The 27,185-nt window shown below is 41.4% G+C and overlaps 1 protein-coding gene across 1 annotated transcript; it reads right to left on the reverse strand.

Moving 5' to 3' along the window:
• LOC115053493 (calmodulin regulator protein PCP4-like) lies at nt 1–27,185 on the reverse strand. The gene is made up of 3 exons (XM_029518241.1): nt 27,071–27,185; nt 9,125–9,176; nt 1–243 (listed from the first exon to the last, which is right to left on the reverse strand). The coding sequence occupies exons 1-3, from the start codon at nt 27,077–27,079 to the stop codon at nt 113–115; spliced, it is 192 nt and encodes a 63-aa protein (XP_029374101.1). The 5' UTR covers nt 27,080–27,185; the 3' UTR covers nt 1–112.

Here is a 27,185-nt window from a genome sequence, read left to right on the forward strand (position 1 = left end):
TGGAGTTCCAACAGGTATGAATTTGTTTACATGCAAATGTCACACCATCGTCACTGTGCTGTCACTTCCACCTGCCGTCTCTACACACAGTGGCAGAGCAGCGTGGCGCTCACTAGGACTTCTCATCGCGCTTCTTCTTCTGGAACTTCCTGAACTGGGACTGGATGGCGACCGCTGCCTTTTCGGTCTCTGGGTCATCCATGTCGATGTCGAAGTCCTCAGGGACGTCTGCCTTGGACGCATCTGGAAAGCACAGGAGAAGATGAATGTAACTGAGTCACAAGGCCAAATCTGATCAGTTGATTAACAGGGATTGTCCAATTGTAGCTTAGCAACGTCGTGTTGCTAGGGTGATGTTCTCCACAGAGAAAGTTTAAAGGGTAGTATGTCTCTATTTAGCATTTTTAAAACCATAAAGGCCTCTCAAAGACACATGTAATTTTAAATTTTGTTCGCAAGATCATCTCTAACTACAGCTGACCTACAGTCGTAAAGTTGCCAGTTTAATTTGCAGAATCAACAGTCTGCAGTAATGATAGTCTGATAATGTGTTCAGACTTTTCTCAGAGTTTTCAGTGACCACTCTGCATTATGTGCTGTGAAAGAAACCAAAGCTTGACTGAAGAAGTGAGAGGAAACTAACGGGGGTGGAACTTAGGAAAAGGTCAATTTCATTAGATATGGTGGCCTTTGAGACCTAGCGAGTGTCAAATGATAACATTTGTGATATGTAAATATAAAAACTTTGAAAAGTTTGTTTTCAGTGGGAAAAAAAGAAGATAGTGTTGGAATTCACTATCAGAAAGGATTTGAGTATAGACTAGAAAAATAAGGCATGATTTCAAGCAGTGCTGTACTCTAACTCAAACCAACCCAGACTTTATTGGGATATTCAGAAAAAACATTTTGTAACAGTAAACCAGCGGCTTTTAATTTAGTTTAGGAAGCAGTCAAACAGTATAATGGGGTGTGACCCAATAAAATGTGTGTGGGGGTGGGGGAGGCGCAGTTGAGCAGTTGTTGCCCAGGTCAAAAGCCGAAGCATAAATTGATCTCTAGTTCTTAATCCTCCATGGACCTCAGCCAACACTGATGATGAGCACACAAATGTAATCCCAGAAGAAAACTGACACAAGCAAGCATTAAGCAAAGAGGAGGATTTTATATCCTGGTCAATGAAGTGTAGGGAAGTAAAGCTATTACCAGGCATAAGGAAATCAGCGCTGTAATACTGCAGGCTTTATCATTATTCACACATTACTTTTATGAAAATCTTCTATTGAAATTCGTAGGCACTAATGCTCACCAAATTAACGACACAAAAGAAAAGAGAAAACAGACCAACTGGATAATGATGTTATCGTTTTAATCTTTCTGTCAATAAAAAATGTGCCATCCAGTGTTAACTCATTGCTGCACCACAAACATGTGCTGCTGAAAGGAGCACCTGGGCTGCACAAACATAATTAGGCAGGGATATTTATTCACAGGCTTTTTGAGGGCACGCCAAGTTAACGTTTACCCAAGCAGGCTTCACTGGGGCTCTTACAGTTTATGTCACTAAGAGAATAAGTGACCAAACTGATTTTCCTGCTGGGCCTTCGGGGCTTTCTGATTGGAATGCACAAAATTGTGTTGTTAAGATCCAGTGTCTAAGGTTTCTTACATGGTTAGCCCCTGTGAAAAAAAAAACCAAAACAAAGGTCGACAGCGACTGATGGATGACAGTCAGTCGCAGATTAAACTCGATGATCAGATGAGTTTAGCAGGTTCAACTTTTCAGGTTTTCAGAGTCACTGACTGTTTCGCCACAAAGCTCAGCGTCGGGGGCTTATTTTATTCTGCAGCCTTTCGACAGTCCTGCCAAGGACTGATCTGCTCGAGTTGGATCAGCAGAGCGTCCTGTAGAGAAATGAGCATGGCAGACAGCGAAGGGGGTTTAGAGGGGGATACTGAATGCAGAAAAAAAAAAAAAACAGAGGCGACTCATTTATTGACTAGCTAATCCTTGGTTTCCCTCGGGGCTGAGCTTGAGTACCTCTCTCTGGCTGTTCAAGGAGGAAACGCTAACTGCTGTGTCAAGCCGAGCTTCAAATCCTGCATTAATTGATATTGAATTTTCCAACGCTCTAATGCCCGCTGTTGAGTCACGTCCGAGACATGTTCATGATCTTTGTACAAGCTGGTGGCTCTTTATGGAGAATCTCCAGACTTTCAGAGTCAGGACGTGATCAGCAAAGTAGCAAAACAAGGAATTAACTAAGGCCTGTGAGGTAATGAAACAATGTTGTGATTGTCCTGATTGATTCTAATTGTGAGTATGGTTATGAATAAGTTTGAGAAACGTAAATGAAACAGCTGATGCCAGCTGTCTGTAATACAACAGAAACTTCACGCTTGTCTATGCTATACTGAAAGGATGGATGAGGTTTCATAAGCACTAATGAAAAAAAGGCCTTTTCCAACAACCTTATGCTTTTCTCATTTTTTATAGCCTTTATTTAAAAAATGTTTTTACACTCCAGTTGTCTTCTTTCTTCCGCAGCACAACTGACTTTTGATCTATCAAATCAAATCAGCAGATGGTGAGAATATATATTACTGAGGCATCTGCCTCGAGTTCACCCAATCAAAAGCACAGTCACCTCGGCTGTAGCTTTGAGACTTTGAGTAGCATCCGAGGCTGATTGTGTCAAATAGCATTTTGAATTTGGATCTCATTTATGCATTTGCAGTAAATGTTTTTGTCATCACACAACTGTATTATGTTTAATGTTTCAAAGAAATCGCATGTTTTTTTCTCATCGCCTTGGCTGTGGCTCCGATGTCCTGCTTTTCATTCATTTTTGTCAGGCAGGAGGCGGCGACTGAGTGTGGCAAGGATGGATTTCTCACTCTCATCTTTCTTTTTAGTGTGAGGCTTCATCTCCACCTCGACATACACAGTGAGTTGGCAGACTTATTACCTCTGGCAGCACTTTTAGTGTACCTGTCTACACCAATAAATCTTCCAACTAAACCAGTCATAAAAGTCCCTTGTCCCTGCCTTCGGATGCCGCAGGGGTGTACCCCTGGCAGGCACACCTGACTTCCTTCATTATGGGAACAATATTAAACATGATTGTGTAATGGCCCACAATTTAATATTAACACTGTTGTTAATCTTCTAATATATCACGTATTCTTCCATTACATTTCCTCCTTCACCCCTTCAGCTGTGCAGCAGAGGAGGTCAAATCTAACTAACCTTTTACTATAATGCAGCTTCTTTCACACGAGGACAAAGCCTGTGTCTTATACATCATGAATGCGGTGAGCTTTCAATCTAATACTTTAGATGCTTGGGTGCTGATAAACAACCATTCAGTCTTTTCTGACGGAAATTGGGTGAGATCTGAGCTCCAGCTCAACAGATGGCAGTAATGCCCCTCAGTAGTTACTTACTGCCAGTCCAGGCTGCAGAAGAAGAAGAAGAAGAAGAAGAAGAAGAAGAAGCTGATGAAGTTTCCTATTTGTCAGCCATCAGGAAGGAGGCATGAAAGAAAGATTCAAATGTGGAAGAAAGAGACGGGCTGCGGACGATCTGCAATGGACTTCACATGGAAGCGTTCATAAATTGGATTACTTTTATGGAAATTCCTCCATTTTTTGAGCTATTCGTGGATCTATAAAGACTAAAGGAATGGGACTTCTCCTTTAAGGTAGGCAAACAGCTTTGTTGGTTTTGCTGGTTTGTGATTCTGGATGTGAATAAGCTCTACTCGTGTGCTTGTGGTTAGAGTAAAATGAATTGAATATTGGAATCACGGAGGAAGTTGGTAGCCAATAGCATGTCAACACTGACAAATGTTTAAACATTTATATCTTCCTGAAAGCTGTCGGGTTGTGTTAGAGAAACAGAAGAGGAGCTCTGTGATCGTTTTTGTAATCAGTGTGGTTGCTGGATTTTAAGGTTAACACAAACATTGCATTTCAGATGGGAAAACAAACATTATGCTGTGTGTGTGTGTGAAGTTTACAATGTTGAAGAATCCTTTCAGACCAACTGTCATCCTTAAATATAATTCGATGTTTTGAATCACGTTACTTTCTCTGTTGTATGCAAGAGTACTTGCTCTTTTTTTTTTTTTTTTTTTTTTTTATAAATTATATAAATATATTTTATTAATAGACGCACAGTGACATTTTAACATAAGAGTGATATCTGCTGTCAGAAAGCTGTTCTAGATCATCTAGACTGTGTTTTTGATAATGAGGATTTAAATGTTTGTGGTGTCGGTGTGGTTTAGTCATTAGAACTGAAGGCTGCAGCTCATAATTTCCTTCCGTCTGCCATGACGTTTGTGCTGTTGCCACCTTTTATCTGTATTAAGTGTGACGTGCAGAGCCTCTTTGGCTGCCTGTCTTTAAAATTGTCCAAGGACAGTCAAAGCTGGGATATCTTATTGATTTCACTATATAAAACCAGTTGAGCCATGAGAGGGATTTGTACACATACACACATTAAGACACAAGAGACTAAATCCAAGTAATGTAGATGTATGCGCAGAAGAACATCTAAACTTTAGGATTACAAACAGATTGTGGGATGAAGTAAAACTATATTAAAAAGTGTTTTACAAAGTGAAGAGCCATGCATTGTATCTTAGTTTGAGAAGATTCAGCATGTAAATATTAGATTTATTTTATTTATTTATTTTTTGTTGTCGATGCTTGCTCCATTTTGGTGCATCAAATCACACAACTGCTTTGGATACCTGAAATTCACACTGTATTTTTGTATTCTTCCAATGCAAAAAAAAAAAAAAAATCTATAAAGGAAATACATTTTAACCTGTATTCCAGATCGTTTTAAATCGTTTGAAGCAATTGTTTGAAATTTTGATTGACACAATTTGACAGCTCATGCTGGAGATCAACAGGTCCTGCAACAATGGAGGTGCTCAACAAAGTGCTGAAACGTGAATCTACAGATGACTTGATTAATGATGAATCATCTTCTTAATATTCATAAAAACAAAACATTTGGTAGTTACAGCTGCCAAAACATGGTTCGCTGCTTTTCTCTCTTTTAAACTGCAATACCCGTAATACTGCAGACATTCAGAGCCATCAGCAATATAAAGAAATAGAAAACAACAGACTCTGGCGTGAAAGACATGACCTGCGTGTGACGACAATGGCAGTGCCACAGTGCTTATCGCTTTACAGATGAATCCTCACGCAAAGCATATGGCTTATGCATTCTGAATGGGGTGACTTATGACTTTAATAATTTAGAGAGATGTGCAGGAAAACAGCCACGCAATCTTTTCCAAAGAAAGTACCACCCATCCAAGCAAAGTAAAATCTTTGGGCTTTACAATTTCAGAAAAGAAAACAGCAAAAATAATAACAGGCCACACTTGCATAACTTGTTTATGCATTCATTGTGCAGTGCGATGGCCGTAGGAAATTTTGACAGTTTCAAATATTTCATTTGTATATTATTTATGATCCTGATGTCTGAAATCATAAAAGCATTTTTTTCTCTGCCCACTTTGTCATGCCACCTTTCAAAATGAACTTTCTGAAACAGATTAGTCCAGAGTGGCGCACATTTTTCGCTGGGCATGAAATTTAAGTGTAGCATAAGACAGCCAGCGTGGAGGTCATTGTATCTATTGTCTGTAGGTTCATATTATATCTGTGTACACATGTAGAAGATTTTGTATGTGTGCCTGTAAGTGTTTGTTTGTCTGCAGTTGAAAGTCATCCTGGGAAAGTCAGGAAAATATCAACCGCCCCTCTGGCCCCAGGAAAGCACGAGAGGGACCAAGGCGATCAATATTCAAATACACATGAAGGACTGGCTCTCTATTGATTGGTACTGTGTGCTTGGCTTCCCAGTGTGCATCAACTTCTACTTTGCTTTGGGGAGGAAGCGCCTGTGTAACCTACTTGGATGTGGTTGCACATTTGTAAAAAAAAAAAAAAAAAAAAATGTGGGATGTTTAAAGACCTTCAGATGAAATGGGCGGTTTCAGCTCTTTCTAGCATTGAATATGTCTGTTGTGTGCATTTACTAACAATATTTGACAGAAAAAGACAAATTCATTATGGCCATAATTGAGTACAGTAAAGATACTTAAAAAAAAAAAAAAACATAGAGGAAATAGGTCATCATCACTTTGAGAGACTGTCGCAGGCTAATTATAAAAGGATGGCTTTGATCTCTAAGGTGAGCCAATTTGAAATTACTCCTGTGCCTGTTTCCATTGAGGGGGGAGGTGCTGTTGGTGCAATCGTTCTCACATTGTTCTTTGACAGAAGCTTAAAATTTACATAAAGAAATGGAGCAGTTTTCATCCCTTACGTCCCGCATGAGCCAGCGCATAATTATGTCACATATGGCAGCTTCTTAACTAAAGATTGCCAAGTGTTATCCTTTAATGTTCCCGTCAGTGTGGTTTTTGTACGGTGTGAGGTCAGTGAACATATGTGAGCATATGGCCCAAATACACAACATCTGGACCCCAACCATGTCGACCAATGTCACAATACACCACTGAAAAGCTTTTTAGGGGATTTTAACGGATTTTTAACGGATTGAACCTGTGAGGGTTTTTCTACTTAGGGTGTGAGGTAACTAAGTATTAATCAAATGCCAACTATTGTCTAGTCTGTAATGTTATATATCAGGATACCTTCTGTTTTTATTCTACTTGTTTTCCGAAGAACAACATTTTTCTTTATTGACAAAGAATGAACCCCACACTGAAAGCAGCAACTGTCCCTTAACTCACAGATGCAGTTTGTTTTGTGCATGCTGAGGAAATCAGAGACATGATGCAGCAAAGTGGGGGGGGGGGGGTCTCATTCGTTTGTGCCGTTATCTATCCAATACCTTTCATCCTCCACTGTCCATGTTGGGTTTTCAGGGAAATGGCCTTTGCTTCATCTCTAAAGTGCGTCACAGTTGCATGTAGGTACCCACTTCAAAATGAGTTAGTCTATATGAATACATCTCAGTCAGTCTGTCCTTGAGCCTGTGAGAGGTTGTTTCTAAAGACTGTGCTCTGCTGCGCTGTGTTCTGGGGTTATGCAGAGTGGGCGAGAGTCAATAACAGCGTCACTCCCTCCTCGCCCACTCGCCTTTTCTAAGAGAGAGCTCTCTCTCTCTCACGCACAGACACACACACACACACACACACCTCTTACATATATCTTTCTATTTGGAGAGACACATTTGAGACAGGATGGGAAAGCAGTTTTCCAGGTATCAAATTAATTGTCAAGGTCAGACAACAAAGGAGTGTGTGTGCGTGTGCGTGCGTGCGTGCGTGTGTGTATGTGTGTGTGTGCGTGCGTGCGTGCGTGCGTGCGCTGTTGTGTATTTTCCTTCACTTCCTCCTTTTATTAAGTGATTATAAAAGCGGAGCCGAACCAACCGGCATTTAAAAAATTTGTTTCTTAAAACGGTGTTTCATCTCAGTCGACTGCTGCAGGTAAACTGGATCCCATTAATCTCTGCTGGTGAATAATGTTTCTGAACTGTGACTCTGATTAATGGGGCAATTTTTATTTATTTATTTATTTGTTTGTTTGTTTTCAAAGAGGGTCAGTCGTCACCTGAGATGGTTTAAAGTTTCTCCTTCAAACACAACTGGGATGGGGGTGGGGGGTTAATACTTAACCTCGTTCTTCATTTGGTTTTATTTCTTTTCATTCATATTTATCGTCATAGCTGACTGAAACTCGCATGCAAAAAGACCTTGGCAGAGTTTAGAAAGTGTGACTTAGCAGCCTCTTATATTATGCTTTATGTGATAAAATTGAACCAAAAATGAATGAAGAAGGGCAGTTGAGTGGTAGATAATGGTAGACAATCAACAGAGCATTGTTTCTGTATAGATACACAAACTTCCTCCCATAAACCAAAGACATATGTGTCAGGTTAAGTGGTGACTCTGAATACGAGCATGGTCGTCACCCCCACCTGGTTCAAGTCTCTTATATTAACAACAACATCAGAGATCAGTGAATCACTTCCACAGTTTTATTAAACACGATTGGTGTTTGGACATTGAAAGACCCAAATCTTCTTGTTGTAGCCAAGTGTTAACTGGGCTTTTTTTTTTTTTTTTTTTTTTTTTTTGCATAAACCTGAAAGCAAAATATCTTCTAAAAATTTAAATAGCTCCATTCTTTTTCCAGTGATGTGTTGCTGAGTCAGCGCCACGCACCAAATCACCGTCATGATTAAGAGGAAATGAAAGCAGGGAAGATATTAGTTTTCTCGTTGAAGTCTGTATTTGGTTCACCTGAGTAGGTCTAATGGCGGAAAGTTCAACAATAAACATGATTTGTAATGCACTTTGTGCGTGGTGCTGATCTTTATTTCCCTCAGGACTGAGCTGATACAGGCAGTCCATCTCTGTTCTGGGAGGCAATCACCGGAGAGTTGGATGTACAGAAGCTGATGATTATCTCAGCTTTTTTCCCAGTTGACTTAGGATATTGAAGCTTTGGCTAAACCTCACATTGGTCTACTGGTCTATCACAACACTACAGTACATCACGTTTTTTGTTTTTAAAGTAAGCAAATATAGAAGGCCATTAATGCACAACCCCGATTCCTGCTGATGGTCATGATTTGAGAGTGTCACGCTTCACACTGTCTGATGGAGATGCAGAAAGCTGATTGTTGAAATGAATGAATGCAAATTCTTGTTATGAAATGTTTTTAAGATGATTATGATCGGATCTGAGGGCGTGCCCGTAGTCAGATTTTATGTGTGCGTGTGTGGAAGCTGATAGCAGCTGTCCTTTGGAGCCTGTTAGTGTCACTCATGTGACATGTGCCCTTTAAAGCTCATCTTGGATACATGGGCCCAGATGTATCCTAAACTGTGGCCCTTTCGCCCTCCTTTGCCTCTCATCACTCAGTCACTCTCTGCCTCTGTCTCTTCTTGTCGCCCCTGACTTACCGGAAATTATCAAGTTCGTTTTATTTTGAAAATTGGTGTCATGTTCGACATGAACATTGCTGATTAGAAGTTGTTTGTTCATTTATTTATTTAATGTCATCCTTTTTTTTGGGGCAAGGCGGGGGTCGATTTTAAGCCTTGTGAGTGTTTCTTACCTTGTCCTCCAGATGTCTTGTTGTTGCCAGCAGCTGCTCCAGAACCTTGTCTCTGTAATGCAACACAGAAAAAGCCCATCAGACAGCTGAGCTGAATACGTGCCGATGTTCTATGCCCTTTACTAATGAAGCTCTGTCCCCATGATTGTTCTGACATGGACTGGGGGCTGTGCTGCCACCTAATCTGTTAGTACGCTCTCTGAAGCCACCCGTCGGGGGTCCCCTTGTTCTGAGGGCCCTGTGACAGTAGAAAGGCCTAAAGGCAGCATACAGTGAGAGGGAAGAGGGCTCCGATGCCCGAGGTGTCGCTGTGATGCAATAGAGGTCAGAAAAATGGCGACATGAAGCAAAGCTAATGACCTCGTTCCCATTGTCTTCATGTTTTATTGTGCTCATTTTGACAGTTGACAATGTTAAATTCCTTAATTGTGCAGCGTTTTGGAATTCTTTGACCATTCATATTGCCAAGTAAATAATAAACCGCTCCTTCATGATTAAATAAATGTTAATAAAAAAAAAAATGGCCCTTCATGGAAGCTTCATCCAAAAATAGAAAACAGTTTTTACAGACAGAGAGAGAGAGCCAAAATATGAATCTCAAACTTCCCAACTGTGAGGAAATCAGGATACTTAATGCAGCCTTCCTTATTCTTGGCCTTACGGCGACGTCCCCATTTAATTTTACTCCACATGACGTGATGCAAAGATGCAAAAAATGGGAAGACAGACGAATTTAAATGAGAAAAGCCACCCGCTACACAAACAACCTAAACATCTCCTCTTACTAGGAAATGCAGACTCTCCTGCTCACCAAATGACTCTTCAGACATGATGCTGTACACCAATAAGCAGCAGCACTAAGCTGATAAAACATTATTGCTACACTCTTGCATACTAAAGCAACAACATTTGTCTAAATGTGAACTTTCATCATTGTACAGCCATGTAGAAGCAAAGCCATACTACCTCTGTACAACAAACACCCACTCTTCTCTTATTAAACTACAAATAGGCTTCAGTCTCCAGAGGAATAGCAGGCAGAGAGGTATTATTAATGCATGCAATCCCCGTGTTTTTCTGACATGGCATGTGTTTTTCGCCATGGTCTTGAAAATTGTGTAAACACAAGGGAGCTCGAAAAGTTTCACCTAAGAATGAGATATCTAAATAAATTTGGCTCTACGTGGTACACATGGACGTTCTATATATAGCGTTAATGACTTTTTGTGTTTGTTTGATTTTTTTGTTTTTTTGTTTTTTTTGAGGGAAAAGTTCCCATCAAACATATTTAGCCTGTTGAATTAAAATGATATATTCGCACGGACCAGACTGCCTGCGGGGTTCAGGCAGGTGTCGACAGCATTACAGGCGCGAAAAGGGTCAAGCAGATATTGTGCTGAAGAGGAGCACAGGAGTGACACTTCATCACAATGATCAGATTAGGCAAAGCTATTCTTAGAACCACATTATAGCCCTGCTTTTCATATGCAGCAGAGCAAAGAAGGAGACGGGATATCGCAGTGAACGATAAAGGATTCAAAGGAAAATGGCAAAGAAAAGAAGCAGGGTTGTGGAAAGAGAGTAAGGAAGAAGAGCTGCGGTGCGAAGTTACATCATAAGCTCCTTATTAATCGCTGTATTAAGGTGGCACCGGGGAGACATTTTTCCAAGGAGAAAAACAACAACAATACGCTGTCAGAATTAATGACTGTGAACTTTCAGGGGGGGAAAAAAAAAAACATGCTGCAGAAACCCTTACTGCTGTTGTGTAATTTCAGGGTTCGGAAAGTACTCTTTACTTTTAAATTTTGCCATTTTCGGAGCTATGCATAATCTCTTTCTAAGCAAGAAGAGAAGTTCATATCTCTCTCTTAACTATGAGGCTACCACTTGCACTTGCTAGGTTCGCTTAGCAGACAGAATGGAAACTAGAAAAAAGCCTGATGTTCAATTGACGTTCACAAAAAAACTTGATAACCGTGGAAACTTCTGGAAATCGTCCAAACTTGGTAGTCATTTAAAATTCATGTTAGCATTTTGTGTCATAGTTCTAATTTCCATACACAATACCAGAAAGCACACACATTGTTAGAGGAGGATTGAGGCTTGAGAGTCCCCCGACAATGAATGTGTGTCATTTTGAATCTGGCGTTCAGCACACACAAGGGGGGGAAAAAAAGCTTCTTGTATGAAATTAGCGCAGGATTTACAACGTCACTCTCCTCGAACTCTTAATGGCCTGCTGTCAGACAGGTTGTCAGCTTGTCAGTTTTCACATTCACCGCCTGGGCGGGCGCTCTATGATGAGATTTTATTTTAATACATTTTTTCTTCTCTGGGTGGGAGGAAGAGAAAAGAGGAGAGTGGAGCAGGATCAATGCCCCCCTCTGCAGTTAAGCTGTGTTATACGAGCATTGGCACTGAGAAGATAAATGACCAGAGTCCACTAACTGACTCCCTCTGCTCTGAAGAAAGACAGGGATGAACAGGGTGGAAGAAACTGAGAGGCTCGACTGCAACAGCGAGACTATAAGATTCCAGGTGTTGATGGTAGAGACCCAAAACTGATCCCAGACCTTGAAATGTCCTTTCAGGTTATTTGTTTTCTTGCTATGAGATCACTGATGTGTCTCTACTTAATATTAGTCTACCATGAGCATTTGATTAGCATGTCTTAGCATATCGACCGAAAACATGAAGGAGACCATCATAAGAAATATCTGCAAAAATTTCCATGATAATCTCAGATTTCACTGCAGTTAAAATAATAATTATAATGCCGTACTTGCCTTCGGCGCACTAATATGTAAATATAAAAACAATGAAAATGTAATAATAGTTATCACTCAAGAAGTGGTTTAAAAAAAAAAACAAGCTTTTTACAAAGTCTATAAGAATGCAAGTCCTAGATGAGTATGAGTTATAAAAACATTTTTATTATTATTGTAATATTTTTTTTTTCAGCAAAAAAAATTTTTCTTGCTGCACAGCACAGTAATATAGCCGGACAAACCAAACAGACATGTTTTCATCGAGGTGGCGTGTATGTGGCTACCTCCTGGGGGATTTGGCTCGCGCTACTTTCACTGTAACCTTTTCACAGTTACTCAGCTGTGCCCCGGCTCGTTCAAAGGTTTCCCATTTGGTCATGTCAGAAGGCTTTCCATGCTTTAATAGCTGAGGCGTCGAAGAGGCACCATGCTATGTGTCCTCTTTTTCTTTTTTTTTTTTTCGAGCTTCTCTTTCTGCATTATTAATCCAATGCTTTCAATGAATTTCAAACAGCGCGTGCCTTGCTTTGATGCTTGGAAGAGGGTTGGGTTGGTGAGAGGGATTGAAGCAGCCTAGCAAGCTCGGAGCACAGCACACCCAAGCCTATTGGGAAGGAAGGTCTAATTTGAGGGTGGTCTTTGATGCAATTCTGGATTTTTGCTGGGGAAGAAAAAAAAATTGCACTTTGAAGTGATACAACACTGTACTTAATGTTTACCTCAGATTTATACAGTATGTATTCTCTCTTTCCTGTAAAAAACCAAAGCTGATCATATTGCCCTGCGGTGTTTTTACATTACAGTCACATGGCTGAGCTCTTTTCCGGCCCCCGTGCAGCTTCAAACCAAAAATCTGAGCCAGATAAGAGCGACGTTTTGTTCTTTGCTCTTACTAATCCCAGTTCAAAGAGAAGAGCTGAGTCTCTCCATCACTCTCTTTTAATGGCCATGAAATGAACCGGTTCTTGTGTTGGACCTACAGTAGCTGCTCCCTCACAACATGCTCCCACAACCTACTCCTGTTGGTGTAGTTGATACTGCGCTCCAACTGGCCTCCAGATGACGGGGGGGGGCTGGCTCATCTGGTCATATTTGCTTTGGGATTTGTAATGTTGACATAAAATTGCATCATTAATATTGTATCATACATCTAGACCAACTGGAAAGGCCATGCAGTTTGGATCACTGACGGTCTTTAAGGAGCTCTCATGAAAACTGAGATTGGTACGTATGTACATACCAATATCCTCCGAGCTCTGATTGTTACAACCCTTTTGGTCACAGGTCTGCTTCTTTTGTTTATCCTGAAGTATATAGGAACTAAACTAAAATACCTTTCCTTGTTTATAGCTGGATCGGCTCAGGGGGATCCTTTTCAGCTTAGTACAAAGATTTATACACACTGATCATGTTGATCATTTGTTCCTTCTTGAAGTTTCTCAGAATTCCATGCGGTGGATTCAATTTCAGTTTCAGACTAGAGGTTGCTAAAACAAAAGTGTAGTAAAATAAGAAACAGAAATGTGTGAGTCTGTTCTGAGCGGGTTACAGTCCTTTAGCGGTTTGCTCCAAACTTCCTGTCCCAGACAGTGATGATTCTCTCTAACCAATCAGTCGGGCCTCTGAAACATTTATAGTCACCTTCTCGTATCACCTGAACTTGCTTGGGCCTTGGCAGGGGTGATAAAAAGGGTATCAGGTACTGCCCACAGTTTTTGCCCAGCAGAAAAACAGTGAAGTTGAGCTGTTACCATGCAATGGAAACGGACTGTTAGTTCAGTATAACTAAGGCCTATACAGCTCTTATTTTTACCTTAATAGATACTTCTTGTCTTTCCATAACCTTTTAACGAGGGAGTTCATGTGGATGTCACTGACAACAATGATTAGTTGTTATTAGTGAGGAGGGCCAAGATGCAAAGGCTAAATAAATCTGGCCAATGAAACCAATAAGTCAGTACTATACTCAAAGGTTCACTGTTCCTTACTGTCTTTTTTATTAGAAGAGCGAGATAGTTCTGTTCAGTTTCATAGTTTGAAGTCAAATATTCATTTGTTTATATCCTGAGAACTTTTCTTAAAACCAGCAGCCCTAAGATTTTATCCATCCATACTAACACACAAAGTTTGAGTGATGAGGATTTAACACCACGGCACCGGGCTGCAGAAGCGTTTTAAAACATCTGAATGTTCCCTCTCTGTGGACGCAGGCGCTGCTCACTTATTGTAATCACAATGTCATACTCACAAAAGACTCCACGAAGCTTAACAGGTTACAACTTGGCTTAAATTCAGCACGTGACTTGAGGTCATTTTGCCAATGTTGAGAGCGCTCAGCTCAGTGCTGAGACGTGATGAGATCTGTGAGGAGGATTCATTACAGCCAAACAGCTCTGGAGCCGAGCCAAGTTAAATTGCAATAACAGCCGCTTGATTAATAAGATTACTGAGAGGAAAGGGCTCCATCCTCAGTCTGGAGATAAGGTTGCTCATGAACACACACACAAAGAGGTAGGAAGGTGAATAAATCAGCACACCTGTGGACACATCACAATACATGTACAAATGAACATCATTTTGTTCAGTGCGAGGCTGAAAAACCAGGAGATGAGAAACCAATGAAGCAGGGAAAGAAAAACAGCAGTTACATGAAGTTGACAGAGATACATATTGTGACTCTCATTAATCATTAGCAGACTCGGAGAGACGCAAGGTCAACAAACAGTGTTTGGATGTGTGTTTTTGTGTGCCTTTCAGATAAAATACACACACACACAAGCAGATCTGCACTAACACGCTGCTGCACAGAAGTTCATGCCTCCAGGCTTTCTATCAGTATATTTCAAGGGGAAAACATACACACATGTACGCATACACACACACATGAATATAGAACACTACAGCACAGATGAGAATACAGACACACCCTCTCTGAAACACAGAATGAGTCAAGCAGAATAACAGAAAGCCAGCATGCATGCACTGTAAGCACATTGTACATCAGAGAAATGTAAATATGTTTTTATTTGTGACTGAGCATTCATCAGGCGACAGAGAGGGAAGAGAACAGGGTCTTTAGGGAAGACTTTTAATAACCACGTCCTGTCGTTCCCTCATTTTTCTCCCTCCAAGCCAAACTCCTCATCTGCCCTGCAGAACCGGAGGTTGAATGCAAGCAGCCTCTTTGCCCTCAACTTTTTTTATTTTTATTTTCTTATTTTCCACATCATTAACACCTCGTGTATTTAGTGCTTGGTAAATAAAAGTGAAAATCCAAGAAGAAAGATCATATTTTGAAAGCTTCAGTTTTTAAAGGAATGGTACAAGATTTTGGAAGAAGAGATTTTGTCTGCGAGCGCTGGATGAGAAGATTTATACCACTCACATCTGTGTTGTTTCACATTTAACCTACAGAGACGCATCACATGAGAGCAGTATTAGTACTTTGATCTAATTCTCAGCAAGAAGTGAAAGGAAAGATTTCCAACATAAAAAAAAAGACATATTGAAGTATTTCAATGTCACAGCGAAGGTGTAAAATAAGAAAAGAGCCTATCACGGTATCTTTCAAATGACACTGCATTGATTAGTGGACGGATGCGAAGCAACTTTTCAGCACTTTCAGCACAAGGTTGCATGCAGGGGTGAAGATGCTTTGTTTCCATGACGGTGATATGTTGGTGATACGTAACTCTGCTGCTGCCTCAGCGGTGGCACTCAGTAAACGGAGGATGGAGCTTTAAAGCCTGCACGGAAAAACGCTGTTTCCCTCTTGATTCCCTAACCTTCCTCTCCTCCTGCCTCTTCAGCGCTTCAGAAATCATCCTGCTCATCCTCGGTGTGCAGGCAGTGGGAGTGGAGTACGAGTGACTGTGCATGCTCTTTACTACTAGTTTTATGTGCGTCTGTGAAGATCTGTGTGTGTTCGTGTGTACGTGTGTACGGGGTTGTGTGCTACAGACCACTCATCTGGATGAGCTCCTTTGGCAGTTACATAAACCACACTGTCATGAGTGTTATAGGACATACTGAAATACTGCCCAATCAGTGCTGGGTCAATCACGCTCCACTGCAGATTTTGGGGATTTTCTTTCCAGAGAAAATGGTGGCTTACCATCTAACATTGACGCCATTCAGTTAAATCATTCTCATTAAAGTGCTTGTTATGCTGAAATGCTCTTGTGCGCCCTACACAGTGGGTTTCTAGGAATATAATGTGAATATTTAAATAATGTGGTGTCAGTTTATCCCCATGCTGGGCAAAGCTGTGGATGTGACACGGAGGTGAAGGTGGTCTGGTCCGTCATAAACATCAGCTGTTTGATGTTGACTGGCAGAGTCTGCGGGGGGCATCAGGAGGGACAGAATCTCAGCAGCACACTTTCCATTTCCTGTGTGACAGCCAGGACTCCTGAGGTGACACGACTGAACTGAACAGTTGTCAGGCCCTGATGCTGAAGATCATACGCCCCCCCCCACATTTCTTTCCTCTTTTTTTTTTTTTTTTTTCCCATGTGAACAGCATTTTTGCCAAGTAGTTGTAGCTGCTGCATTCAACTCGCTTTCTCAGACATGCAGCTGCAGCCGATGTCAGGCCAACTCCACACGCCGTCTCACCGTGTGCATCCAGTTGCTTTGCTTCTTTCATATTCATCATCATTATTAGTCAATGCAAAAAAAAAAAAAAAAGGGGGGGGGGCTCAGCTCATATACTGCAGTCAATGGCAACTCAAGAAGTGCTACAGTAATGCCTTCATGGCCCAAGAAGCCCAAAAGCACGTAAATCCACAAACAACTTCTGGAAGGAAAAAAATAATTTCTTTTCATCAATACAGTTTGTGCTGTGGTGGAAAAAAATAATTATTGCTTAGATTCGCTGCAATTTCCATAGAGAGATAAGATGAGGGAGGAAGAGAGAGGAGCGGATAGGGTAGAAAACACATTACAGCTCCTCTTCAAATTATTTTTTCAAACTCCTGTCTGTTACTCTACTTAATGAGCCTTGAAATTGGTGAGATTACATTTTTCTGCGTTGCTTTCAGTAGTGCGGATGTCGCCAATCTCTGGGGATTGGTAGTCTCACTTTGGGATTGTGCAGCGTGCTCACAGCGCAGTACTGAAAGGAACAACAAACTAACCAGCAGGCCAGTAAATAGATGAGGGAGTTCCCTGCGATCAGACGGGGTTTTGGTTCAATCAGCCAGCTGATTTACGGAAGCTGTGCAGCGGGTGAAAGCACTTCGATTTAATCATGTAGCAGGAACGGAAATCCAGTTTTTACTTAAATGAAATGAAAACAATCAGACAATGAAGTGAAGCAGCAACATTTGTTTTCACGGTAAAGCCCTTCGGTTCAAGGACCAACAGAAACAAATCCAGGAAGCAAAATGTAAGAAACTTTAAAATTAAAGAATAAAGCCATCTTGTGAGAGATATAAATAAATTTGTTTATTTTCGTGACACATGGTGGTTTTTCCTCTCTCCTGTTCCAAGCTAAGAGAAAATTACATATTAAACTGCATTTAAAAATATCGCGGATATTGGCTTCACAGCTTTCCAGCCCTAATGCAGACCCTGCTTCATCTGTTTTCATCTAAATGGAACCATAATTGTAAAAAAATTAAAGTCAAGTTGTGTGGAAGGAAACTACAACTAGCAACTAGCAAATTACACCAACACTCATTAGGAAAACTTTCAATCTGATTTCTTTTTTGCAATAGGTGGCGTCGCCCGCTGATCGTCATTATACAGTTTTATTTTGAGTCCATTCTTGACCATGGAAACATAAGTTGACAATATTTCCTGAGCTCACGGTCCGTTGTTTTCACAGCTTTCAACCAGCTGAGAGCAGCTGTGCCAACTGTCCTTGGCTTTGACACAGTTGAGAAGGAATTGTCAAATACAGCTTTGAATAAAACAGAATAATGGATAATTGACCATCCACCATCCCGTGACAATGGAGCGAGCATCCATCTGCTGATGACTGTAGTCCTCTAATCAGCTTTTTGCCATCCCTTTCCGTCACCTCTGGGTGTAAATAAAGTACCACTGGTCCCCCTTCAGCAAAATGATATTTTAATCAGGAAATGGCGTTGGCATTATCCCGTAGTTTCTTGGTTTAACTGTTGGCAGGAAAATGGAAGCATCTGGTCATGTGTAGCAGATAATGAGAAAAAGAAAATATATATTGTATCTCAAAAGCTTCATATTTTGTTAATCTGGAATAGCTGATTCATAAGCACGTCTGGCGTAATGTAATGATTGATGTTTTGGCTTCAGCTACTTCATCTGGCTCAGTGACACTGACCATTTTGGTCTCGAGAGCTTAGACCCTGAGAGACTGGCGGGCCCGCCTGTTGGCGGACAACTCAGATCTAGTGCCAAGCGCCCGTCAGCTGTGGGGAGGGGTCCACGTGACACACCAAGTGCTCGCTATGTAATCAGGCGACCCAGATAGAGGTCCAGTCTGCTTTTGTGGGACAAGCAGCAGGAGAGTAGCTTTGCAAATGAACTGAAAAGAGCAAGGTGTTCAAATTAAGACCCTAATTATGAGGAATGATGAATCTGTCTCCTGCTTGCGCTGTCCCTTCAGAGACCGTCGGGTACAACGTCCCACAGAACAGCTTGCCAGGAAAGAGAGAGCCAGGTATTTGATCGGGATAAACTCATCGTTTGGATACCACCCAGCTGACAGATCCTCTCTCAGTGTCCATTACACACATTTTCAAGTCTAAGGCTTTGTAATTACAATCAAAGTAAAGTGGTGGATTAAAAAAAAACAAAAAAAAACTGGGGGAGTTATTTAATAATGATTCTGTTCTTTAGCTTCTTGGGTTATTTTAAGGCCTGGCAGCTTGCTCAGTCCAAGAGTTCCCAGCCACACTCAGTGGCCATTAAGAATTTAAAAAAGCAGAAGTAGGCCAAAGACAATTCAAGCACAATGAACATAAGACCAAACTGTCTCGTCTTATTTCTCTTCTTCAACTGTTGGCCAGAGAGAAATGATTCGTTGGTTGACTAGTGAGAGGAGAAACAACTGGCAAAATATCCAGTTTCCCAGAATCAAAGGAAGGAAGCGGGATAATTAATTAAAAAATGTTTTGGACTAATAAAGCAAATATAATAAACCTATTTTGGAGGAGGGCTCCTCTCGTGTTTAAATACGTTTCGGGGGAGTTGTTTTATAAAACGCTTCCTCGAAAGCTGTGCTACATTCTGACTGACATCTGCAGAGGGCATGTGCTGGGATGTGTGTGCACAGATGAGAGTGGTCTGTGACGGTGTCACTTTGAAGAATGACGTTTTGATGTAAGACGCACAGAACACAGTCATCAGTTGAATGAGCTCTTTAAGCAAAAACAATTCACCAGTTTTGTGTTGTTTTGTCTTAAGATTTATTGGGAAGTTTATACTACAGCATCAATAACCAGGAGCATATGGATCTACGGGGCAGTCAGGCAGCAGGCCAGTCCCAAATTAATTAAATGTTGCGTTTCCGGCTGACAGACGTTCACTGTCGGCTCGTGATTTATGTCCAGTTGTCAAGAAAATCCATGTTCCACCTCAGTGCCCACTGCCGCAAATCTCCCTGCCTGCTGATCACATCTTTGTCCAATTCTCCTAAACCCAAAGAGACAAACGGTGAGCACTGAGCGGAAGTTTTTCTTTTCCACTCATAGAAATGAATGCGCAAGTTCACCTCCATTTAGTCCCTAATTGGAAGAACAGAGAGGACCATCTGTAAACCACAAATGGCTGAATTCAGCGTCGGAGGGAGGTAATGCAGCCGTCATGACGTGAACTTCCATGTACGCCGTTCCGGGTGAAGCATGCATTGTATGAAGTCTATCTCAGAAGATACACGTGCTCACGTGTACGTTAACATAGAAAGACAAAGTGTTCCTGTAAGTGGGGGGGTCTTTTAGGAGGAAGAGCCTGGAGGGCTGTGTTTTGCTGATGCATTAACCCTTCAGCTCAGCTTACTGGTGACATTTCGCTTCACTGTGATATTGAGTTTCGTTTTAGCTCTATCTGCATTTATACTGTAACACATTCAAGTGAACACTAAACACAACGAACACAGTAACACTTAAAATGTCTGCCTTCAAATAAAGTCCAGTATGTGTGGCAATATCTTGCTGGCAGAAATTTCATTCAGGAAACACATTTCAAAAAATGTGTACGTGTATAAGACGTGGACACACAATGAAATTAAGTTAGTGCCACAAACACACCTCCGGATGTGGCAGAGGCTCAAGCTCCCCGAGAAAGAACCACAGGTTCAGACATGTGAGTAAACAGAACAAACGATTGAGGGCACAATGGTCCATTTCATGTCTTTTTAAGCATCCTCAAATACATTTTCCTTCTGCCGCACAATAATCAGCGAGGAACACACAGGACATTAAGCCGTAAAATCCTCCTGGAGGTAAATTTCAAAATGTTCTGTGAAGCCAAAGTTAATTTGCTAATTTAACACCAAAAGTCTGCAGAGAAACAATTTCATCTGGGTTTGAGGAGGAATATCTTCATATCGTGGTGTTTTGATTGAGGTTTCGTTTGTAACCTTCTCGATAAGCTTCCCGATTACAGGTTAACAATTTTTATGAATAAAGAAAATACAGGAATCGATTTTAATGTAAAGTGATCATCTTTAATGATGGAGTAAGAGGAACCGGGCCTGTCAACCTAAATGCTGGAAAACAAAACTAGGCTTCTAAGATAACAACGAACAAGACATTATCTCAGTTTATCTTCAAAATGTCCTGATTGAAAGTTTCAATCTGGGACTCCGACTGTTTCATTGTTCGCTGCCAGCGTGGTCTCTGATGTCACACCAGCTGTTGTGTCAGACTGCGGTTGCTAAGCACGTCCTCTCTGTGACTTCATGTAGACAGAAATTCATACAGCATTTGAGTGTCTCAAATGCTGTATGAATTGGTTTTACATTTTACATTGCTATCTCAACACCCTCATTTAGTGAAATTTAATTGAACATTTTTTTAAAAAGGAAGAATTTGTTGATTTACCTGCTACAGGGGCAGAATACATACAGTTATTGAATTCCTTTATGAACAGGCTCTTTTTCCATTTATCCAGAGATTCAAACTGGGAACACGTTTCAGTAATCTCATGTACTCATTAGGCTGGCCTTCAGACCCCTTACAGTCCCCACAGTATTTGTTTCAGTCTCAGGTGTGTGTGTGTGTGTGTGTGTGTGTGATGCTGTAATGATTTTGTGGGAGGTAGATTCGCAGTGTGCAGCAGAAATGTCGCTGCTAATTCGGTCCTTCCCCGCCCACACAATTCATACAATGAATGAGTGAGACATTCACGCCAGCACATGCACTATGCTTACGCCGCTAAAATGGGTGACGCACACGCGCGCACACACGCACAACATGGATGACTCTTACTTTTTTTATTCGTACCACAATGATGCCTTGTATCATATATCATCACGTTTTATAGTTTCCAGACTGCTTTCACATCCCAAACTGTTCTATTCCAATCTGAATATTGACAGCTGTAATGTTAATGTGCGGCTGTGTGTTGTATATATCTACTTACAGATTTAGATTAACCAGCTTGTAGTTTCCTCTGATAGCCGCTCATCCATCAGCTTAATGATGATATGACTTGTGTAAACACTTTCCAAAGCAATTGACCAGAGCAACAGGCGAAATAAAGATTTACTTTACGTTGTGAATTGCATCTACAAAACGCAGTCCATGAAACTGAGAAACGGGGAGCCCGTCAGCCATATGTACACAACTGGTGTATTTATGGCTGCATGATAATCAGACAACAGCCACACATGCATTACAAAAAGTGCTTTCACCCCAGTCACTTAGCCAGCGAGTGTGTAATAGTTTCTCTGTGCATTCGGCACTAGCCCAAGTGATTTATGATGCTGCGGCTGAGCTAAATTTCCATTCATATTGTCTCTGCTGTTGATCAAGATCTTGTCAGTTGATGGAGTGTTTGTTGATTAGACTCACAGGGAAAACTAAACCTGTTATAATTCAATACTGAGATAATAAATGGGCTAATATAATTGTGTTGTTCAAGCGATTGTTTTTAAATTGTGTACTAAGAAGTTATATAAAACATGACAACTCTATTATGGGTTTTTTTTTTTTTTGTTTGTTTGTTTTTTTTTTCCAAGTTACACCTTCATGATGCAATTTGATTTCAGTGTGACTGTCCATAACATTAAAACCAGTTTGTTAGGACAAATGTGTTTACAGGCAACACTCCATCAAAATGTTTTCATTAGACAGTCTTTCACAGCAGCAGGAGCAGACGGACAGCAACAAATCACAAATGGAAGATTAGTTATTTTCACAGGTTTGCATTTTAGTCCATTTTAAAAAGCCTTTTCATATGACTCATTAGAATATAAAACAATTTCTCCAAGTAAGGTCGATCCGCCTGTCGGACAGGAAACAAGAATTCCAAAACAAAACGGATTTACAATCCATGAAAGTCCCCTAATCCAGCGACAAATGCACTGAAGATGTTTGATATTGGAACATACAACCAGACCACTTATTCTAGAAATGTCGTACGTTGTGATGAGACTATAGGACAGAATAATTCAACTTTTGCTGGGCATTATGCAGATTTATGCCCTAAAATGTGGCACACCTTTTAAGGATTAAGTGATGATAGGTCTTCAAGTAATGCTTTAACTCTGAGATGAGAAGTTTTTAAGAAACCAAAGCAGAGGTGGGAAAAGGCATTTCTGACATGTACCCCAGATGATGACCACAAATGAAAATGGATGTCATGACTCCCACGACTTTAATAAACATAACGCATCAAACTGAAGCAAGAAATGCGTCCCCTTTTCTCTGGAGACATTCAGACAGAGGATTTATCACAACTCCTATTAGATTTCCGACCCAAAGCTCAGCGTCTGGCCTCTTGAGTAGATTCATACAATCCAATCTGAGGACTGGGAGGGTGATGATGTGTGAAGGTGTCAGTCGAGTATTATAGTGGTGTATCTGGCTCAAAACCCGTATCAGATTAATGTCAGATCAAATGAAATGTGGCCAGTTGTCTGCTTCTCGCTGCAATGATATTTGGTCAAATTCTTTCTGGAGGAGAAACGCATTTGGTCAAAAAAGAGGAAGATCAACTGTAATCGAGTTCAGAAATTCAATAATCTCCAACAAATTGAGTATTTTTCAGGCCGCACCTGCACTCACAAAGTGCCGTGCAGCAGAATAGGCTCACTTTGCTAAATAAGCAGAGGTCTCAACCTCCTAAAAACTGTCACGCAACTCAGAGTAGCCTGATTTGTGCTGGCTACTAATGTAATGACCTCATGGTTACTTTCCTCCTTCCCTCAGTCAACGTACGTGGAGAAATTTAAATCTCTTCTTAAAGTGGATTAAACGGCTTTCTCCGTCAAATTTATGTCACTTTTCCATGGGTTGTTGTATTCATCAGAGTTCAAAGTGAGGCAGGGATAGTTCACAGTTTCTCTCTGCAGTCACCCACATGACCAAAGGCTTTTTCCTTATCATTAAAAACGCTAAATCTCCAAAGAAGCTAGTACTTGGAATAATAATCTGGCAGCCAATCAAGGCTCAGTTAATCCTAATTTCTAATCATGCTAATTCAGCCTTTTATTGCCATCTCAGTCAAATCGTTCAAAGTCATAAAATGAATGGTGGAAAAAGCAAACAAACAAACAAAAAAAAAAACAAACACTTGAATGTGTGCAGGACTCTCAAACAGCACGGATGTACAAGCACACGCAAGAATTTAAATACCTGCACGAAAACATGTACGTACAGATCTTCCTTATCCATTCCTCTGTACGTACATTATAGCCATGTTGGTGCTTTAGGTTACTGCAGCATGTACAGTAATAACACTCCTTTGATGTTAATTGGCTCGGAGCAAAATATGGATGGGAGGTGCCAAAGTTAGATCAATAAGACCTAAAAATATTTTTTGACTTAATTTAGAAACCGTCTTCAAAGTGTGAGTGCGTGCCGACGTGACAGAAACAGAAACACTAATTCTTAGAGGTGGGCGCAGAAACTATTAAATCAACTTCCGCTTTGTGAACTGTTTTGGCTTGAAGATGGCTTAGTCACGAGTCAGCGACGGTAAAAGCGTGTGCAGTTTTGTAGTCCGAAAATACCTGTGAGTCAACATGAGTTCAGGTACTTTTGGAAAATGCTCCATGAGATGTGAAGCGTCTGTGAACAGCGGCGTTTACGTAACCTGTAGAAATGCACTGACCACCTACAAAAAACCGAAAACATAAAGTGTTAGCTGGATATTGGGTTCTTTGTATTCATTTGTAGTTTTCACGGGACGTTCATTTGCTCTACGCAGCTGATGCTCCTGCTTGTGCTGTGTCACTTCCTACATCTGGTTTCTGCTCAGGCTCGATAATGTCAAACAGTTTAGATCAAAATCAGAGCAGCTGAGTCAGTTAAACATTTAAACATTTACATCAGCATCTGACTTGGAAAGTTCAGGTCCCAACATTATTCTCCTCTTGGTGAAAACAGCAGGGTGTGCCTCTGCTTAACTCTGAAGGGGGGGGGGGGGGGGGGTTGTGGTGTTTTATTCTGTTGAGGCTGTTTCACAGTTTAACAGAATATTTCAGGAGAATCACGCAGCAACACAAGAGGAGCAGGAGCAGCATGAGAAGCCGTAGGTAGCTCAGGAAGTAGACAGCGGACTGACGTGATGGTTAGAGACAATGGCGGCATCTTAAATTTGACTGTGAATCTGTTTAGAAAAGTGTCAAAGTGTCTGAATTAGCCATTTCCCACCTGACAGTTCTTCACTCTCTCCTGCCAGCTTGTTCTTTCTTTCCTGACATGAGCACTCTGACAGAAGTCAGCGGCTTTCTTAGGGCGGATAAGTTTTTGGATTTTTTGTTAAGTTGTTGACTTGCCTCATTTGCCAAGAGACAGACAGAGCGCAGATAAGAGGTGGAAAGAAATAATAATACAAAATCAGGATGGTAACAGTATTACCTTACCTTGGAGTATTGGATTTGTTGGGAGCAGGTATGGGATTAGAGCGGGAACACCGCAGTGCTGACCGCTGTGAGACTCATCCATCCAGAACATGCTGAGCTGCTCTGCTTCACTCACTGGCTTCAAGTCAAGTTGGGAGAATGAATACGTTGATGACTTTTTGCTGAGAACAACTTGGCTCTGCATGGTACTTAACCAAACATATAAACTAAGCAGAAAATTCGTCCGCTCGGCCGGCTGCTCCTCACAGTCACACCAGCGCTGCGTTCTCCCCAAAATTACACCTCTTTTAATCAGCAGGATAAGATGGCTTCTCTTTACCTTGCACGTTTGTTTCCAAACAAAAGGGTTGGCTAATTTTGCTGCTGGCAAGTGATTCAGTTATTCAAAAGCCGTTATAGCTCCTGTTGTGCTTGTGTGTGTGTGTGTGTGTGTGTGTGTGTGTGTGTGTGTGTGTGTGTGCGCATGGACCCTGAAATAATCCTTTTATTGAGATTCTAGTACTTGTTTTAAACAGCTTGTGGGGAAGTTGATGTCTGCCACCAATCCGTTTGTGGACATAACAGCTTGCGTACCCGCTCGATTGCACGGCTGAACTCCAGAAACATCGATGTCCGCCTGAAATCCGCTGTAGGTGAGCTTTAAGCGTCAGTCTGAGGGGCTTTACATCTGCCGCTCAGACCTACAGCTCATCCGTTGTGCATACATCTACTCCCACAGTGTGTTTTCCTAGTTTCAACAGCTCCACGGGGTTAGACTAATGCAAATTTGAATTTAATACAAAAAGCAAATGCACCACACACCCTATTTATACATACCGAACAAAAATACTCCCACACAGCTCCAAAAGCACAAGTGTTACTAGATAAGGAACTTCAGTTAACCCTATGTGCTCCACAACCTGCCGCACTAATGTGCAGCAGATTACTAACTGCTTTCAGATTTTGTGATTACACAGAAGATTTCCATAAGAACTGCATTTCTTCCAAACTCATTTTTAAAATTGCATGTGTTGGCTGGCTGAAGTGATCGTGTGCTGCTTCTATCCCGGCTGTAGAAGCAGGGTGTCTGTGGAGCTCCACAGTGTGCTGATCGGTCCTGATATTTCACACAGTAACAACCTGACGCGGACAAGACGCAACAGTGACACTCATCTTGGAAGAAAGAAGAAAATCATCCAAAACCAGATCCGTTAGTTTAAGACCCAATCACCTTCATCACACTTATTTTCTTTTGCATTTGATGGCAATCATGCTTTGTTCCAAATTAGCTCCATATCCACCCAACCTCAAAACCCAAGTGGTGACATTAACAGAACTCTCCAGGGTGATTCGATAATGAACTTTGGAGTTTGTGCAGAATAAACACTCTCCATTAAGAACAGCTATTAATATCCTCCTCCCTCCACTTTGAAATGAATGGAGCTGAACATCTGTGACTATGTGAGGGAGGGGGCGGGGAGCTGTGGGAAAACCTAACAGCAGTTTTCCACTGCAAGCTGTAACCCCCGCAGATACAGGCCGATGATGCTCTGAACTGCTGCCTTATTCATACGGAGAAATAAATCCAGCATTACGGCACAGTCACCTGAGTGTGCATCCACCTGCTCCGCCACAATCAACCACATGCTGGCGAATAAACGACCAGCAGCACGTTTTAGTTGCTTCACTATTTTTCCTACAACATAAGACTTCGTGCAATTTTTATAATACCGCGCTTCTCCAAAAGAGCGTAAAGACTCTCCCTCACCTGTTCGCACTGAACTCCGTTTCATATAGTTTTTCATATTGTAGACAGACTGCTCACCACAGTTCACATCGTGACTGAAGGTGGAGTGGATGTGAACCATGACAGAGAAAAATAAATTATCTATCATGGATCCGCCGTACTGTCACCGGGGGAGGAAGCTACGGCGCGTTGGTGCGCCCTGGTGTTCCCCGATCAGAGCAGCTGCTCAACATCTGACTCTAACAAATGACACATTTCCGCGCTCAAACTGTAAATATCGAAAGAGAAACCTCATCAGTTTACTGAAATCCAGCAACAGCAGCTGTTAAATCCACCCCCCCCCCACCCCTCATGCGCATTAACGCACGGACCGTGCGTAATTAGGATAACACCGACGCTTCTCTGGTATTTAAAACATAAAATAGTCCTACCTCGCTCATGGTGGAAGGTAGTTTGGAGGTTGGCCGCCCGCTTCCAGTACGTGAGTTGCGGACTGAGAAGTTTCAGCAGCGGTGGTGTTTAAAAGAGTGGCTCGGCGCGGACGGA

Source organism: Echeneis naucrates, chromosome 13, assembly GCF_900963305.1.
Source record: "Echeneis naucrates chromosome 13, fEcheNa1.1, whole genome shotgun sequence".
Lineage (NCBI taxonomy): Eukaryota > Metazoa > Chordata > Actinopteri > Carangiformes > Echeneidae > Echeneis > Echeneis naucrates.

Coding starts and splice junctions, on each gene's coding strand:
- LOC115053493 (XM_029518241.1), bottom strand. Junction 244..9,124: donor CAAGACATCTGGAGGACAAG/GTAAGAAACACT, acceptor TGTGCTTTCCAG/ATGCGTCCAAGGCAGACGTC.